Genomic DNA, 17336 nt, shown 5'->3' on the forward strand with positions numbered 1-17336 from the left:
CTCTGCACAGACAATGACCCAAGCCGGGAATCGAACCCAGATCCCTGGCACTGTGACGAAACAGTGCTAACCACTGTGCTACCGTGTACTCCATGTTTTAGAAAGAAAAATAGAAATTACGGTCTTGTGAGCCAGGGTTTCATTTTAGGATCATCCTATCTAGTTATAACATGAACTCGGATCGTAACACGTGGAATATTTTATTACAATTGACTATTAAAGCAGAAACTGTAATATCATTTCAGAGGTTTTTTTATCAATGTGAGAAGAAAGAATATAAAATAATTCAGCTAAACGAACAGAGAAATTGAATGATAATTCCAGGATGAAAACATGACTTGAACTGCCTTTAATTCTTATGTCTGATTAATATATCTAGTGGGGAGGCAGCGGTGTAGTGATATTGGCACCAGACTAGTAATCCGGCCACGTTGCGCCGGAAAAGCAGCTCGCTGCGGCACAGTGCGGCCGGTGAAAGTCGGGAATCCTCGCTCCTGGGATCTACCCGCCTCGCAATCCCTCGCGGGTTTCAACGCAAACTCGCGAGATGTTGCAAGGGGAATCCCTCCCACAATGGGCAGGATCACATTTTAGCAAATCTGCATATTATTGCAGAACACTGAGGTACCTGAGACTTTGGTATTCATCCATTCGCCTTGGGCACCTCTGGCGAGCGCAGTTTGGTACTGATCCCGACAAATGGGGACCAGACGGAATGACACTCGTGGGCAGAGTGGTGCCCTGGCACTGCTGATGCCATGTGGGTACCCTGGCAGTGCCACCTGAGTGCCAGCCTGGCACTTCCAAGGTGCCCAGGTGGCACTGCCAGCTGGCAGGGGCACTGCCGAGGTGCCAGGTTAGCACTGTCAAGGTGCCGAGTTGGCATTTTTTGCGCACACGTGATTGGGCTGGGGTTGCCCATGTGGGTGTTTTGGGAGGGGGGGTCTCTCCCATATTACGTTCGGCCTGGGGGGTGGGGAGGGGTGTGGGGAGGTTGGGGATTCCCCTTTGGGGAGGGGGGTGGGGAGTGCCGGGAAACATGTGGCTAAACACCCTCGCTCGGGGACTTTGTTCCCTTTTGGGAAGGTCACGCCCAGAATGCGAAATAATTCTGTGAGAATCTTCCCAAGCTCCAAAAGAATGACTGGGTGAGTGAATTGCGATGGAAATCTTGCTGCAACAGCTGGCAGGATTCTCACCAGCTTTCCAGCCAGAAATTACGCTTTCATTTTTTGGAGAATTTCACCCACGTTTTTCCCACTAGCTGATGGTACAAGCATGAGGAGACACAGATGTATGTTTTGGGGCAAGGGATGTCGGAGGACTTATTTATACAGGAAGAACTTATTTACACAGTGAGTGGTAATGGCCTAGAACCCACTGCCTTTCAGGGTGATGGAAGCAAAGATGATGAAAGATTTCAAAAGGAAATTAGATGTGGATTTGAGGGAAATGATGTGCACAGGCACAGGGATAGAATGGTTGAATGGGGCTAATTGGATTGCTCTACCAGTAGCCTGTGTGGATTCAATGGCCAAATAGCCTCCATCTGTGCCCAAACTACTCAATAACTTTAAGACTCGAATGCTCCTGTGATGTGCATTGCAACATTTTCTGACATTAAAGGGACTATATAAATGCAAATTATTGTTAAACCTACCAACTCCCTCTTCCAGATAATTTATAAAAGTGTTAGAGTACCAATAACTTATATCGATCATTGAGGAACCCATTGCATGTCTCTGCATTTAACACAGTAAAATATTCCAAGGCGATTCACTGTACTTCATCAAAAAACGTCTGTTAAATTGTCCAGAATAACTACATTTTTGAAGATCCAGGCTTACTCTTACCATGTAGATTTGATCTTCCAAAATGTCCCACCAGCTTGGTCTTGGTAATAGTTAGTGTTACCAGTGTTGTGCCACTTCCTTTGTTGTCTCCTACTGCCATAGGAGTATTCACACATTCTGCTGTGTTTCTACAGGCACTTCTTTCCATTGACTGATATAAAGATTATCTCAGTTGTTTATCCATTTTCTCTATCTCTTTAAAGTAGGCTACAGAGCATTGCACCTCTACTTTCTTTCCTGGTTTTTCCTTTCCATATGCATTGTCCTGGTTCTATTAAAATGCTTGTTCATCTTTCAAATTTAATGAGGGTTTGCTATCTGAAATGTTACGGTTATCTGCGCAGATACTGATGACTGACCTGCTGTGTGCTTCCAGTATTTTCATTTTTTTTTTCATTTAATTTACATCTCTGTAAGCCCTTGGGTGACTTAGTCCCTTGGTCCTCCTCAAATATGTAGCCCCAAACTCTTTAGTTATATTCATTGTATTACATGCTTAATTTTGGCTGTCTTGGAACAATACCCTCTTTGCTGCATTAGCTGTACTACCCTTCTTATTGGGAAAATACAAACAGCGGCATTGAAAGTTTGGGTAGAAAGAGTGCATAATTGAAGTGGTAATCAGTTAACTATAGAAGGAGTGAGGTTAGTAGACTAATTTGACCTTTTCTCTATCCAGGCTTCATTTTCTTGCCTGGCCTCGGAGATCAAACTTGCATTCTAAAAACATGGACTGGTTATGATTGCATTTTGGGTTCCATTTTAGAAAGGCAGTGATTTGTCTTGACAAACACTGATCACCACTGAAGGATGACACATGTGACATAAGCACTGAAAAAGTGTTAAATGAAAATGAATCAGTAGCTAAGCCATGCAGTTAGAGAATAAAGGACTTATACTTATATAGTGCCTTCAATTATCTCAGTATCTCCTGAAGTGCTTCACAGAAGTGCTTTTTGAAGTATTGTTGCTACTATAATGTAGGAAGATGCCAGGCTTGATTCTCAAACTGTGCTGATCCCTGGTCTCAGCTGGAGTACCAATGCTACACTGGTCTTAGTATCTGGAATAGTGAAGTGAAAATTGGTCAGGCGTTCTGTTCCTGATCACTAGCCAGCATTCCAAAGTCCACAAGTATGAACTTGGATGAGTGTAGTATCAGACTTGGTCATGATGACACCCTTCCCCTGCCTTTCTAGTCTTTTAGTTGGTGAAATAGCTCGTTCATGCTCACTGTGAAAGATCAAACCAGACGTAATGCATGGTAGACAATGGGGCTGTCAAGAGATGGAGGAACTATTTGAAATGGTGTAAAAGTGTTGCCTAAAACTAAAGGTTTCTAAAAAAAAAACTAGACGATGCTCTATGTAACAAAAAACATTAGGTTTCAATATTGTGTGAAAAATGTTCCTGTATCTGTAACTTTTGCTAACTGTGCGTTTTCCACAGCTTGGAATTATATATCGAGACATTAAATTGGAGAATATACTACTCGACAGTAATGGCCATGTGGTTCTAACAGATTTTGGACTCAGTAAAGAGTTTCTAATTGATGAAGTGAGTGTTTCTTTTAACTTTCTTGTAACAACATGTGTAATGCATTGATGAGACTCAATGCTGTATGTTCAAAATTAAGATCAAATGTTAGATTGGGAGAACAGTGTTTAACAATGATGTGAATTTGATGTATTTTACTACAGTAATATTTTTCTTAAACCTTGTTCAAAATCAGACAAAGCCACAAAAAACGGAAAATATCGGACAATCAGTACATCTGACAGCATCTGTGGACAGAGATGGGAACTAGCATTTGAGTCTGGATGACTCTCAAAGCTGGCGGTTACTGGGAATAGGATCAGATTTATACTGTTGTGGCGGGGGGGGGGGGGGGGGGGGGGGGGGTGCGTGAAGCAGTGGGACTGGATCGAGGGCCAGTGATAGGTATAGATTGACAAAGATGTTATGGACAGAACGACAAAGGGAATGTAAATGGGGTTGATTAAGGCGGCGGTGGTGTGCGGTCTTAAAACTGCCTGCAACTAGTTTGTTTTGCAGAACCTGTCCAAGGTGTATTTTGAATACTTTTATAATTTACGTTAACCTAGTAACTGCTTTTGGGTTTTGTGGGCGTGGTGAGGAAGGAGAAAAGTACCCTGAAGAAATCAATCTTCTTTCTGCAACTTGTTTCTGCCATATGTTGATAGTCATTTACCTCCTCAGGGATTAAGGGAGGGAATCTCCAACCTCCCAGCCGTATGTTTTTCAGCAGCCGGAGGTAACATGCTGTTCGCTGGCGGCAGGACTTTCTGTTCCCCGTTGCTGGGGAAAAAACGCAAGCGGGGGCTGGATTCTCCCCTACCCGGCGTGACGGAGGGTGCCGGCGTAGGGGAGTGGCGCCAACCACTCAGGGGTCGCGCCTCCCCAAAGGTGGGGAATTCTCCCCACCTTTGGGGGCCAGCCCCGCGCCGGAGCAGTTTGCACCAGAAGACTGGCGCAAACACCCGGCGCAGTCGGAAGCGGATCTGGCCGAAAGGCTTTCGGCGGTCGGCGCATGCGCCGGCAGTGACGTCAGCGGCAGCTGGCCGCTGACGTCACTGCCGGCGCATGCGCGATGCGGGGTTCTCCTCCGCGTCCGCCATGGCGGAGGCCGTGGCGGCGCGGAAGGAGAAAGAGTGCCCCCACGGCACTGCCCCGCGGAGTGAGCGGGGGGCCCCGATCGCGGGCCAGGCCTCCGTGGGGGCACCCCCCCGGGTCCGATCGCCCCCCGCCCCCCCAGGACCCTGGGGGCCTGCTCGCGCCGCTGAGCCCGCCGTTCCAGAGGTGGTTTAAACCTCGGCGGCGGGAGAAGGCCTCCCAGCGGCGGGACTTCGGCCCATCCGGGCCGGAGATTTGAGGTAAGTTTAAAAAAAATGAAATGCTGCCGGCGCCAGCTGTTTTCACAGGCTGCCGGCGGGATTTGCACAACGCCGGTTTATGACCGGCGGGAGAATTCAAAAACCTGCGGGAGCGGAAATAACGCCGCTTCCCGCCTATTCTCCGACCCTGCGTGGGGTCGGAGAATTTCGCCCCTGGTGTGCGTTGTAGGTGGGTCCCGAGAATCCCGACACCAGTGAATGGCCGGAGAATTTCAGCCTAAATGGCTAAAAGGAGAATAGGAATCATGTGAAATTACGGTTCAAATCATGTACTTTGTACCCTCAGTCAGAGCAGTGGGACATTATTCCCTCAGTCAGATCAGCAAGGCTATGTATCCCACAGTTGGTTAGTGGGACTGTATACCCCAGTCAGATCAGTAGGACTTCGTACCCCAGATTGTGGGTCTTTGTACCACCAGACTGATCAGTAGGGCTGTTTACCTCAATCAGGTCAATAGTGCTTTGCAAATGCTAAAAATCTATAGCTGATCTCCAATTTTTTTTCCTGGGCAAGAACAAGTTTATGTAAATACAACCTACCGCATGTAAATTGTACCTGTTGGTATACAATGGTTTCTGCGTTGTTGAATGTCAAATGTGAGAGTTGTATTTGAATATTTTATGAGCAGTGCAGAGCTACTAACTGTAAGCTGCAGTCTTTTGGAAAAATTTTAGATAACAAAATGGAATTAGGCACAATTTTGACACAGTTTAATATGCGAATCATATAACTGTGTAAAGCTTTTGCCAATAAAAGTATTGTATGATCTGTAAATTTGTTTGTCAAATACTTAGTGCTCACATGCAAAATCATACCAGATAGAAGCATGGTTTTTTTGTGTATTGCAGAAATAAGTGTGCTTATGTGACTGTCAAGTATTGCACTCCTGAAATTTGTGTTAAGCTGTATGTGGACTGCACTCTTGCGAATATTGCCATGGTACTGAATCAGACATTACTTCTCAGTAGTTAATTGCAAGAAAACTATTTTAAAAATCAAATTGGAATAAAATACTTTTAAAGTTTCCAAAATATGATGCTTTGTTTTTGTTGAATCTTAAATACGCAGAATGCATAGACAGTAGTAGAAATTACGATTCTAATAATCCTCCATTCCCCTAAAGGTTTCCTTCCCTGACCTGCCACCTAGGCCGGGGTTTTTCTACAGTTGGGGCTCTCCTTGTAGTGGGCAATGTTCGGGTTTTCTAAGTTTTGAGGCATCGGAAGAATGTGGGTGATAAGGCAGGCTGGTTAGAAGGGCCACCTTGGTTCACTGGACGTCAGCCCAGGTCTCCAACATAGTCCCTATACACCTTGACTCTCACCCTCACTGCACACACTCCACGCCCTCTCACAACACCTCATACTCCTATTGTCCCTCATACTCCTTATGCCCTCTTATACTCCCAATGATCCTTATACTCTTAAATGCCCCCTCATTTTCCCATGACCCCCCCCCCCCCCATATATCTTCTTGCGTCATTTGCCCAGTTTCCACATCAACAGGCCTCAGGATATGTTTGAAGTGGACATTAAAAGTTCTTAAAATTTAATAGAGTTGTCATATTCAAAGACACTTCTTACTGAAAAAAGTCTCCTCCATAAAACCCATTCAAATTTCCTCAAGCGGTCAACTGTTATACAAGCAAAAAAACAATAGTCCACTACAACATTAAAGACAGATAATACCTTAAAAACTTCATAAAGCAGTTAATCAAAATGTAAACACAGTCCTCCTGCTGAATTAAATGGTTTTGGACCTTTTGAAACTCAAGCGAGCATTCATTATAGCCTCAGCTATCAAAACAGACACTGGGAAATATCAACAATGCAGTCCATTGAAACTGAAATAACGGATGGCCTTTTGTTAAACTACAGATGGTATTAATTTCTATTTCAAAGCAGATTGCCTGTCAATCAATGGAGTACAGCGAGTGCTTAGATTCTTTTAACTTTCAACAGCCAAAACAATTCTTTCAAAACTAAAGATCACTGAACATTTAAATCCCAGTCCAAAACATGAAAGTTGCCACCCAGGTTGAGAGGGTTGTTAAGAAGGCGTACGGTGTGTTAGCTTTTATTGGTAGAGGAATTGAGTTTCGGAGCCATGAGGTCATGTTGCAGTTGTACAAAACTCTGGTGCGGCCGCATTTGGAGTATTGTGTGCAGTTCTGGTCGCCACATTATAGGAAGGATGTGGAAGCATTGGAAAGGGTACAGAGGAGATTTACAAGGATGTTGCCTGGTATGGAGGGAAGATCCTATGTGGAAAGGCTGAAGGACTTGAGGCTGTTTTCGTTAGAGAGAAGAAGGTTAAGAGGAGACTTGATTGAGGCATACAAGATGATCAGAGGATTAGATAGGGTGGACATTGAGAGCCTTTTTCCTCGGATGGTGATGTCCAGCACGAGGGGACATAGCTTTAAATTGAGGGGAGATAGATATAGGACATATGTCAGAGGTAGGTTCTTTACTCAGAGAGTAGTAAGGGCGTGGGCTGACCTGCCTGCAACAGTAGTGGACTCGCCAACACTAAATGTATTCAAATGGTCATTGGATAGGCATATGGACGATAAGGAAATAGTGTAGATGGACTTTAGAGGGGTTTCACAGGACGGTGCAACATCGAGGGCCGAAGGGCCTGTACTGCGCTGTAATGTTCTATGTTCTGTGTTCTATTAGTTTCCCGGCACCTTTTTCTACAGTTTTTAATGTATTTTGTCACTTTCTCAAGTGGGAAAAGTAGAGTAAAACATGTCAACATGTACACAATGGGGTCAATAAAATGCTTGGGGACATTGCCCTATAATCAATTACTCCATTAATTACATAGTGACATTGCACTTAACTGTCAGAATGATCCAGACTCCCCAGCAGGCTTCCCCCAGTGGTCATAAACTCACAAACCGGGGGGGGGATATACGGTTAGGTCTTCCAAAATCCGTAACAGCACACAAAAGTAGCGTGGAACAGCAATTCAAATTCCCTATGGTCCTCACAATGCCAACCCTGACCAGAAGACGTGCTATGTGGGGTAAACCTTCCCTACCCACCAGAAGGCCACCTAAAAATAGTGTGGGGTCAGGAAGGCACTCCACATTGAAATTTGCAGTCAAATATCCAAAACTTTTACTCAAGCTTGCTGATTCTCACCTCCATCGGGAGACAAAAATCCAACTCCCTATTTTAATCACAGTTACAGATTTAAGAAGCTTCCAATTGATATGTGCATCCAAATAATTTATATATTAAGATGAAGCAGCAAGGGTCCATGCATTGATTGACCACTTCATTCAACAATGTTCTCCCCTAATTCCAAGACTGTCTTTCTGACTCTCGAATATTCTTGTTTGCTATTTTTATCCAGTTTCCTACATTCTGACCTGGTATCCTACAGATTTGATTCAGTCATGGCTCAGTGGGTAGCACTCGCGTCACTGACTCAAAGTCGTGGGTTCAAGCCTTCTTTCAGGCAGTTGAACACACAATCTACGTGGATACTTTAATGCAGTACTGCTGGAATACTGGAATGTTGGTGATCCCTCATTCATGTGAGATATTAAATCTCTTGAGGTGGCTATAAGAGTGGGTGTTTTGACTTCGATAAACAAGGCATAATTTTCATAGCTTTAAGATGACACAAAACTGGGAAATGTAGTAAATAGTGAGGTTTGTAACAGACCTCAGGAGGACAGAGACAGACTGGTGGGCAAATGCATAAGAGATTAAATTTAACACAGAGAAGTGTAAGTGATTCATTTTAGTAGGAAGAATGATGACAGGATCATAAATAAGATGGTATATTTTTAAAAGGCATGCAGGAACGGAGAGACCTGGGACTCTATGTACCTATCTTTGAAGGTGGCAGTACAAGTTGAGAAGGCTGTTAAAAAAACATTAATTCAAAAAAGCTGTAAATACTCAGCAGGTCAGGCAACATCTGTGGGGAGAGGAACAGAGTTAACATTTCAGGTCAATGATCATTTGGTTCTTATTTTCGATTTCCAGCATCTGCAGTAATTAGCTTTTGTATTTCTGTTAATACGTCTTATTGGATCCTTACCTTATAAGTAATAGAGTACAAAAGCAACAAAGTTCTGCACTAGTTAGGTCCCAGCTGGTCTATAGATCATAGATTTACAGTGCAGAAGGAGGCCATTCGGCCCATCGAGTCTACCCTTGGAAAGAGCACCCTACTTCAGCGTACGCCTCTACCCTATTCCCGTAACCTAGTAACCCCACCTAACCTTTTGGACTAAAGGGCAATTTAGCATGGCCAATCTACCTAACCTGCACATCTTTGGACTGTGGGAGGAAACCGGAGCAGCCGGAGGAAACCCACAACAACATGCAAATTCCACACAGTCACCTGAGGCCGGAATTGAACCTGGGTCCCTGGAGCTGTGGGGCAGCAGTGCTAACCACTGTGCCACCGTGCCGCCCTATTATGGCCAATTCTGGATGTTTCACTTTTAGGAATGATGTCATGGCCTTAGAGCAGGTGCAGAGGAGATTTGCTATAATGGTGCCAGTGATGAAAGAGTTGAGTTACATGGCGAGACTGGGATGTTCTCCTTAAAGCAGAGAAGCTTAAGAGGAAAGTTGATTGAGGAATTCAAAACTTTGAGCACTTTGATAGTGTAAGTAACTGCTTCTAGTAGTAGAAGAGCTAGAGGATACAGATTTAATATAATTGGCAAAAGAACCAGAAAAGACATGGGGGAAATATTTTTCCACAGAGAGCCATGATGATCTGGAATGTGCTGCTTGAAAGAGCAGTCGAAGCAGATTCATTAGTGACTTACAAAGGAAATTAAACAGATATTTGAAAAAGGAACAGAAGATGCTGAGATATGGGGAAAGAACAGGGGAGTGGGAGTAACTGAACTACTATTTTCTGACCTGGCACACGATAGGCCAAATGGCCTCCACCTGAGCTACATCATTTTGGGCGGGATTCTCTGCCCCGCTGCGCCACATTTCTGCCCCGACCAGCTGACGGGATTCTCCATTACGCCAGCCGGTCAATGGGGTTTCCCATTGCCGTCGGGAAGTCCCCCTGACACCGGCATAACGGAGAATCCCAGCCTCTATGTTTCATAATGAAAATGAAATGAAAATCGCTTATTGTCACGAGTAGGCTTCAATGAAGTTACTGTGAAAAGCCCCTAGTCGCCACATTCCGGCGCCTGTCCGGGGAGGCTGGTACGGGAATCGAACCGTGCTGCTGGCCTGCTTGGTCTGCTTTATAAGCCAGCGATTTAGCCTTGTGAGCTAAACCAGCCCCTATGATGCACTTGTGCATGCAATAAAATTCATGCCACATAACAGAAGTTTATCTAATGTTTTTTTTTAAAGAAAATAGCATGAAAATAGAAATGCACCGTGTCCAAATAGAATCCTACATAGGAATTAATAATAGTGTGTTCCACTTCTGACAGAGACATTTGGAACTTACTTGTGGCTTTGATGCTTGAGATTTGATGATATTTCTTTTCCTTGTGGAATAAATATATTTTTAAATTACCCATGTGATATTCTCCACATCCCGAACAGCGTAGCAGAAAATATTTGTTCACTGCCAGCATCAAATAAAACATACATTCTGGCACACTTTTGAAACGATCCTCAATTAACTTTTTTTAAAAACGCTTGAATTTATTCTGACTGTCCAAATATTCAGACAGAGCTACCAATAATTCCACACAATTATAATCATGCATGCCATTAGTTTTTTTTTTAATTTACTCTGCAAGGATCAGAAATGTATTAATTCAAGATTCAGGAATCCAAGCTCGTAGGGATCGCAAGGATGGAGATGTTAATTTTCCAGCCTTCTGAGCTGTGGGGTTTTGACAAGGCATGCCATTTAGAGTCTAGTCTCAATGAGGGAATTGTAGCAATAATCTCTGAGGGCCCCATATTAACATTTTTGGAGTGGGTTGGTATTCAATCTGAGTCCTAAATCAACAATTTTTAAATAAATATTTTTATTGAAGGTTATCCATTTTCCATTTAACCACAAGACCCAGCACCCCCCAAAATCTAGTACAGTACAGCATGATCATTATTCCATATATACATACAGAAAAGATGAGCACGCACGAACAGATTCAAAAACAGCTTCTTCCCCACTGTTACCAGACTCCTAAATGACCCCCTTATGGACTGACCTGATTAATACTACACTCCTTTATGCTTCACCCCATGCCGGTGTCTATGTATTTGCCCTATTATGTATTGCCCTATTATGTATTTTAAATGATCTGTTTGAGCTGTTCGTAGAAAAATGCTTTTCACTGCACCTCGGTACACGTGACAATAAACAAACCAAATCCAATCCAATCCAGTTACTCGTACAAGTAGTTCAGCATTGTGGTCTCCTTTCATATGGATATTAAGGAAACCAGAAAGAGTGGGATCTCAGGATAACAGGGTAAAACCATGAGCACATGGCACCATGGTGCACACCCTCCTCCACAGGACAACTGAGCTACACAATATACAGGATCCCTTATAGGGTAAAATACAATCAAACAGGACCTAACTCAGCATCCCAAGACCTCCAAGCAATGAAAGGATACCCCAAGATAAGGGGGTCACTAGGATACCACCACTGGTACAAGACATGGCTTGGCAGTATACACTCTCGTATACAGGAGCCAGTAAGCCACGGATTCTTATACCATGACAAGTCTCGCAACACAACAAACCTCACACCTCTCCAGCCAAATCAAAGGCACCATTCAAGCCGCACCATCTCTCAAAAATTTCAACCATTTTGCACCAAGGAAACCCTATTGACAAGGAGAAGAAGAATCGTCAAGGCACCCACCAACAGGATATCTGAAAAAAAGAATACAATTCTCCTCCTCCCAACAGGATTACGGACAACCTCTAGAATTAAATTTAACAAATCAGAGCCTGTATCAGCCCCTCACCTCCCCAAATATAGAAAGGAAACCCAGAGAGAGAGCAATGCCAGGATTAGCCAAATTACATCAGACATGGACTAGCAACGTACATAGAACATTACAGCGCAGTACAGGCCCTTCGGCCCACGATGTTGCGCCGTCCTGTGAAACCCCTCTAAAGTCTCTCTACACTATTCCCTTATCGTCCATAGGTGCAATTGTCCCAAAAAATGACTAAGGGCGCAATCCTCCGGAAAGATTTCTACGTGTGGTAACGGATGGGAACTGCCGCGAGCTTCCTGACACTCGGCCCAGCGAGGTTGGCAACGTTATTCAACGTTAATTGATCCACTTAACAAGGTCCGACGGGCTTCATGCCGCAAATGAAGGCTCGTGAGCCGATTCGCCACAACAAGATCGAGCAGCACTTAAATAATACTTACACAGCCAACCTCACTCAGCTGGCAGTCATGGTGCCGAGACAACCGGCCCCAAGATTTGGAGACGCGGACCTGGAGAGGCCCCTAGATGCGGTGGAGGCCAAGAGGGATGTCCTGTTCCCCCAAGGGTCGCAGAACGGTGCCACAGGGCAGCGAGTGCCGTCTGGAATGAAGTGGCAACAGCCGTCAGATCAGGAAGCGTGGCAAGGAGGACTGGCCTTCAGTGCTGCGAGAAGGTCAATAACCTACACCGGAAGCACAGGTGAGTTGATACCAAACCCCAACCCCCCCCCCCCCCCCCCCCCCCGAGACCTTTCCTCCCCCACGCGAGCATCCTCCAACCCTCCCTTCAACCCCCCCCCAGTCCTTCCTTCACCTCCCCTACCCCACACCGTTGTGAACCATGCGTGCAGCTAACAATGCCCTCTCTGTGTCTCTGCAGGAAAAGCTCTCCCACAATTGTCAGGAGAGGGCCCAGACTGGCGGGAGGGTGCCGACCATAAGAATCCTCATAACCTTCGAGGAACAGGAGGTGATGGGGTGACCAAAAACAGAACGTTCATCAATGCTCTCAGATGGGCATGGACGATGCGCTGCAGAGCTTGTCCAAGTCGCAATTGGGCATTGCCGAGGCACTGCAGTGCATGGCCCTATCACTGAGGAGTTTAACCGAGGGCAACGACACCATGGTGCAGACATCGGGGAGCCACCAGGGCTGGCAGAGCCAGCTAACGCAGGGGCAGCCGGAGCTCGAACCAGTTTCTCCTCCATCCTGAGGTGAACTCGCAGTGCTGAGAAGCACATGGGTATTCAACATGACTCGCATTGTAAAAGGGGCCTCAGTGGGGAGCGTGCGGCTGAGGCCGCATATAGCTCTGTTTTCTACACTGGGGAGCTCTGCTCGGCAGAACTCCCCAGTGTAGTGAGGTCCCCGAAGCAATCCACGACACCCCCACAGTACTATTGGAGGGTATCTGCACCCCCCCATAACCCACGCTGGGCACTTCCAGTGCAATCACGCATGTGCAAAAAATGCCAGCTTGGCACCTTAATGCCAGCCTCTACCAGCTAGCAGCGCTACCTGGGCACCTTGGCCATGCTAGCACCCAGGTACTGCCAGGCCAGCACCCAGGTGGTGGTGCCAGGCTGGCACTGTCAAGGTGTCCAGGTGGCACCAGCAATGCAAGGGCTCCAGCCTGCCCAAAGGACATGAAGCTGGGGGCCTCCAATATCCTGGGAGAGCCCCATGAGTGCTGTTCCGTCTGGTCCCCGTTTGCTGAACGGCACTTGCCCAAGGTTTCTGAGCCGAAAGGGATGAATCCTAAAGCCTCTGGTTCTTCAGGAATCTGCACATTAGAATGACACGAACTGTCGCAGATTTGCCAAAAAGTGATCCCACCCACAATTGGCAGAATGTTGATCGCAACGTCTCACGAGCCAGGTAGATCCTGGGAATTGGGTCTCCAGGCTTTTATCGGCCGCACTGCACAGCAGAGAGCTGCTTTTCGGGAGCAGCGTGGCTTTCAGATCGTGCCATAGATGTCCAAGGATTAACTGACCACGCACAGGGATGCACCAGGACATATTTCCCCCTACTCCTACAATACCAGAGGTGCCAATGACAGAAACCAAAAATGAACCCAGTCTTTTCCGGTGCACATGATCTGACTGGACCATCGTGGGAGACATGCAAAGATTCCTTAATCTCAAAATAACAAAAGTACAAAAGAAAAAGACATCAATAGTTCTAATGGGGATTTTCCTCATCCACAATGAGGACTTAGGTCAGACCAATCACCTGCATATCAAACCACCTACCCAACACCTTGCTGTGGCACTACCCATCTTATGTCTAAATAAAGTGAAGGGTACCAAAAAATGTAATCACTCAGTGTAAAAGCAAGGATTACAGCGCATTAAAATAAATTAAGGTAAATACTGCACACCTTAATGTCATACAACCATCTCAGCATGATTTTCACAGGATAACAGGCAACAAACACCTCTGTGCTCATATATCATATACCCTTGTCAGGATAAAAGGCATAACACAAAATCAGGGGTATAATCACAAGGGAACAAAATTCAGAATTAATGATGAAGTGCAGGATAATATAACCATCCACAAAGCTTGGAAAGGCCCAAAGCCATGACAAAATCATTGAGCAGCACCCAGGATCCAGCCACAGTTTCACCAAAGCCCTTGCACCTCCGCCATGTCATCATCCTGAAGTCTCGATATAAAGGAACATAGGACCCAGTGGGTGGCAAACATCCGTTGTGTCCTGCCTCAACTCTTCTCGTTGAACACCAAGGATTGGATTGGATTGGATTGGATTTGTTTATTGTCACGTGTACCGAGGTACAGTGAAAAGTATTTTTCTGCAAGCAGCTCAACAGATCATTCAGTACATGGAAGAAAAGGGAATTAAACAAAATTCAAGAAAATACATGAGAATGCATAATAGGGCAACACAAGATATACAATGTAACTACATAAGCATTGGCATCGGTTGAAGCATACAGGGTGTAGTGTTAATGAGGTCAGTCAATAAGAGGGTCATTTAGGAGTCTGGTGACAGTGGGGAAGAAGCTGTTTTTGAGTCTGTTCGTGCGTGTTCTCAGACTTCTGAATCTCCTGCCCGATGGAAGAAGTTGGAAAAGTGAGTAAGCCGGGTGGGAGGGATCCTTGATTATGCTGCCCGCTTTCCCCCGGCAGCGGGAGGTGTAGATGGAGTCCATGGATGGGAGGCAGGTTCGTGTGATGGACTGGCAACGTAAGTGGTCGGACTCTTCGACCAACCCCAGGCCTCGAAAACCAGATACAATGTGCTCCATCGATCTCCAAAAGCCTAACCTTCAAATCGAGATTGTGAAAGCATGGCAGCCAGTTCTCAAATTCAGCCGGGAATTCATCCCAGCTCCCTTCAGATGCAGCAGGATTTGCAAGGACTATGAATGAGCCCCCACCGAGAAAACTGCCCTATTGACTGACAGGATTCTCTTCTCCGCTTCACCATTCTCTTCAGGATATCTGGCAGTTCATCAATGTGTGCACCAATAATCTGTGCCGGGGAGCCAAGACTGTCCATAACTTCACTCACAATGGCAGCCACTATTGTGACGCCAATGGCCTTGCCAGAGTGTAGGCACCCACATCAGCGAAACCACCACTACGAGCTGGGCCCCACCCCAGCCATCTCTGAATGACTCAATCAAACAAGGATTTTCTTGACTTAACTCGGCTCACCATCGCCAAATGTTAACCAGGATCTTCCAGGAACATAGCGCAGATTATACACATCCGGGTCAAATAATTATGGGTTGTGCATCAGGATTTAAAAAATGTCAGTAGCTCCAAAGCTCTCAAAAGCGCAGACGCTCTCACACTTCCATCATGTGACACCCTGAATTAACATGTTATTGACTAAACGTTGCTGTGAATGTACTTGCATTATCACCAAGCATGGGAATGCTCAGGAACAAGCTGCTCGATACAGTTGATAGCAATACATGTACATTCATTTTCACTCCAGGCCACAGAATGTCACAGAATTTGACATGGATGTGCGACAGATATTGCCTGTGATTGGTTCATGGTTGGATCTCTGGCCACCAGTTTAGCCCGGGTGATTCGAAATACTCAATTGGGATTTTGCCATTACAGTTTAAGAAAATAAACTGTTTCAACCCTGTTGGAGATTGAATCTGTTTCCAGCTGATCACACATGAGCTTGCTCTGGAATTTTCAGGAAGTTGCTGCAGGTATTTCTCCTGACTTTGTACCTTTCCCCCTTCCTCTTCCTCCATCCCCCCATAAAAATACTCAGAATTTGATAAACTACCATAAAGATTGCCACAAGCAAGCTATATAACGATGACACTTACTGAAGACACAGACATGCACACACTATTTTTTTAAGCTAACTCCAGTGCTTTTTGAACTGGCAGTGAGCCTTTTCCTTTGATAGTTAGATCAAAGATTCTTCCATTTGACTGCTGTACAAAGTCATCAAACGATGAGCATAGTACTCAATGTTCTTCAAAGATAGCTGGTCAGATTTTTCATTAGACTATGCTGCAGTGTTTTTACTATTAGTGTTTGCTTAGATTCACAGTCTGTGCTTTTACCCTTCATGTAACCCCCTTTAAACACTGGTAGATTGCAGTTGAAATGGCTTGCAATACTTCCCTTAATAGGCTTCCATTGTTAAAGAGCAACAACATCACTCTTGAATGGCCATTTCTCACAAACCTTCTCATAAATCTTCAGTATTTTCAGTGATACAAACACCAATGTGACTTATCAGTCATAACACTCTAGTTTTTATTTGGGGCAAACATGTCTATTTTTCTATTTTCCATAGACAGATCAATATTGATAGCTTTATACTCAAATAAAATAGTTTCTATTGATCTTGTCAGTGTAATCTATGATTGCATTGAATGCTAAACCTGAGCCGCACAATCAAACTTTGAAATGCATCTATCTTTACCAGAGAAGAGGATGTTGCCAATTTGGCAGTAGAGGAGGTGTTCATAACAAAAGAATAAAATTAAAAATTAAGAGGATGTACATCAATGGTTGAGTCCTCAAAGTAGAGCGGTTGCCTGATCTGGATGCACAATAGGTTATGGAGAGAAGTAAAGGTTAAAATAGCAAAGGCTCTGGTCAAATCTTTCAATCCTTAAATATGGGTGTGGGGCCAGGAGACTGGAGGATAGCAAACATTACACTTCTGTATTACGGGCCAGGGTTTAGAGAACCCCAAAGTGTAACATGGAGTTCACCTGACCCACAACTTTTAATAGATTTTGGTTATGGGGAGCACAAGGGCCCACTCTACAGGTGTGATGCAACAGAGATCTAAAGTACTTTTAAAACAAAACAATGTTTATTCTATGAATCCAGTTAACATTTTATAAACACACAGTAAACATCTTAGCAACTATCAACTCAAATACTTCCCCCAAAGAATACAGTACTCTTTAAGTAACCCTTAATCTTTCCTAGCAACACCCATAAGACAAATACCCTCTTTAACAAAGACGGCAGATTTAAATTCTCTACTGAGAACAGTTATCACTTTTAAATTAGCAAGTGAGCTGAAGACATTCTTTTCATGCAGAGAGAGGTCAAAATTACACCTTGTTTTGCTGGATGCAGTTCCAACTCTGAAAACTAAACTAAACACACACTGTAGCTGCCAGCTC

General features: G+C 44.8%; 1 protein-coding gene across 3 annotated transcripts in view; it reads left to right on the top strand.

Moving 5' to 3' along the window:
* Positions 1-17336, top strand: part of rps6ka5 (ribosomal protein S6 kinase, polypeptide 5) — a 264579-nt gene that overhangs the window by 133859 nt on the left and 113384 nt on the right. For all 3 annotated transcript variants that reach the window (XM_038773338.1, XM_038773347.1, XM_038773355.1), the window contains exon 5: positions 3303-3410. In XM_038773338.1, coding sequence (XP_038629266.1) covers positions 3303-3410 — 108 coding nt within the window. The remainder of the gene's footprint in view (positions 1-3302; positions 3411-17336) is intronic.

The sequence above is a fragment of the Scyliorhinus canicula genome, chromosome 2 (genome assembly GCF_902713615.1).
Source record: "Scyliorhinus canicula chromosome 2, sScyCan1.1, whole genome shotgun sequence".
Lineage (NCBI taxonomy): Eukaryota > Metazoa > Chordata > Chondrichthyes > Carcharhiniformes > Scyliorhinidae > Scyliorhinus > Scyliorhinus canicula.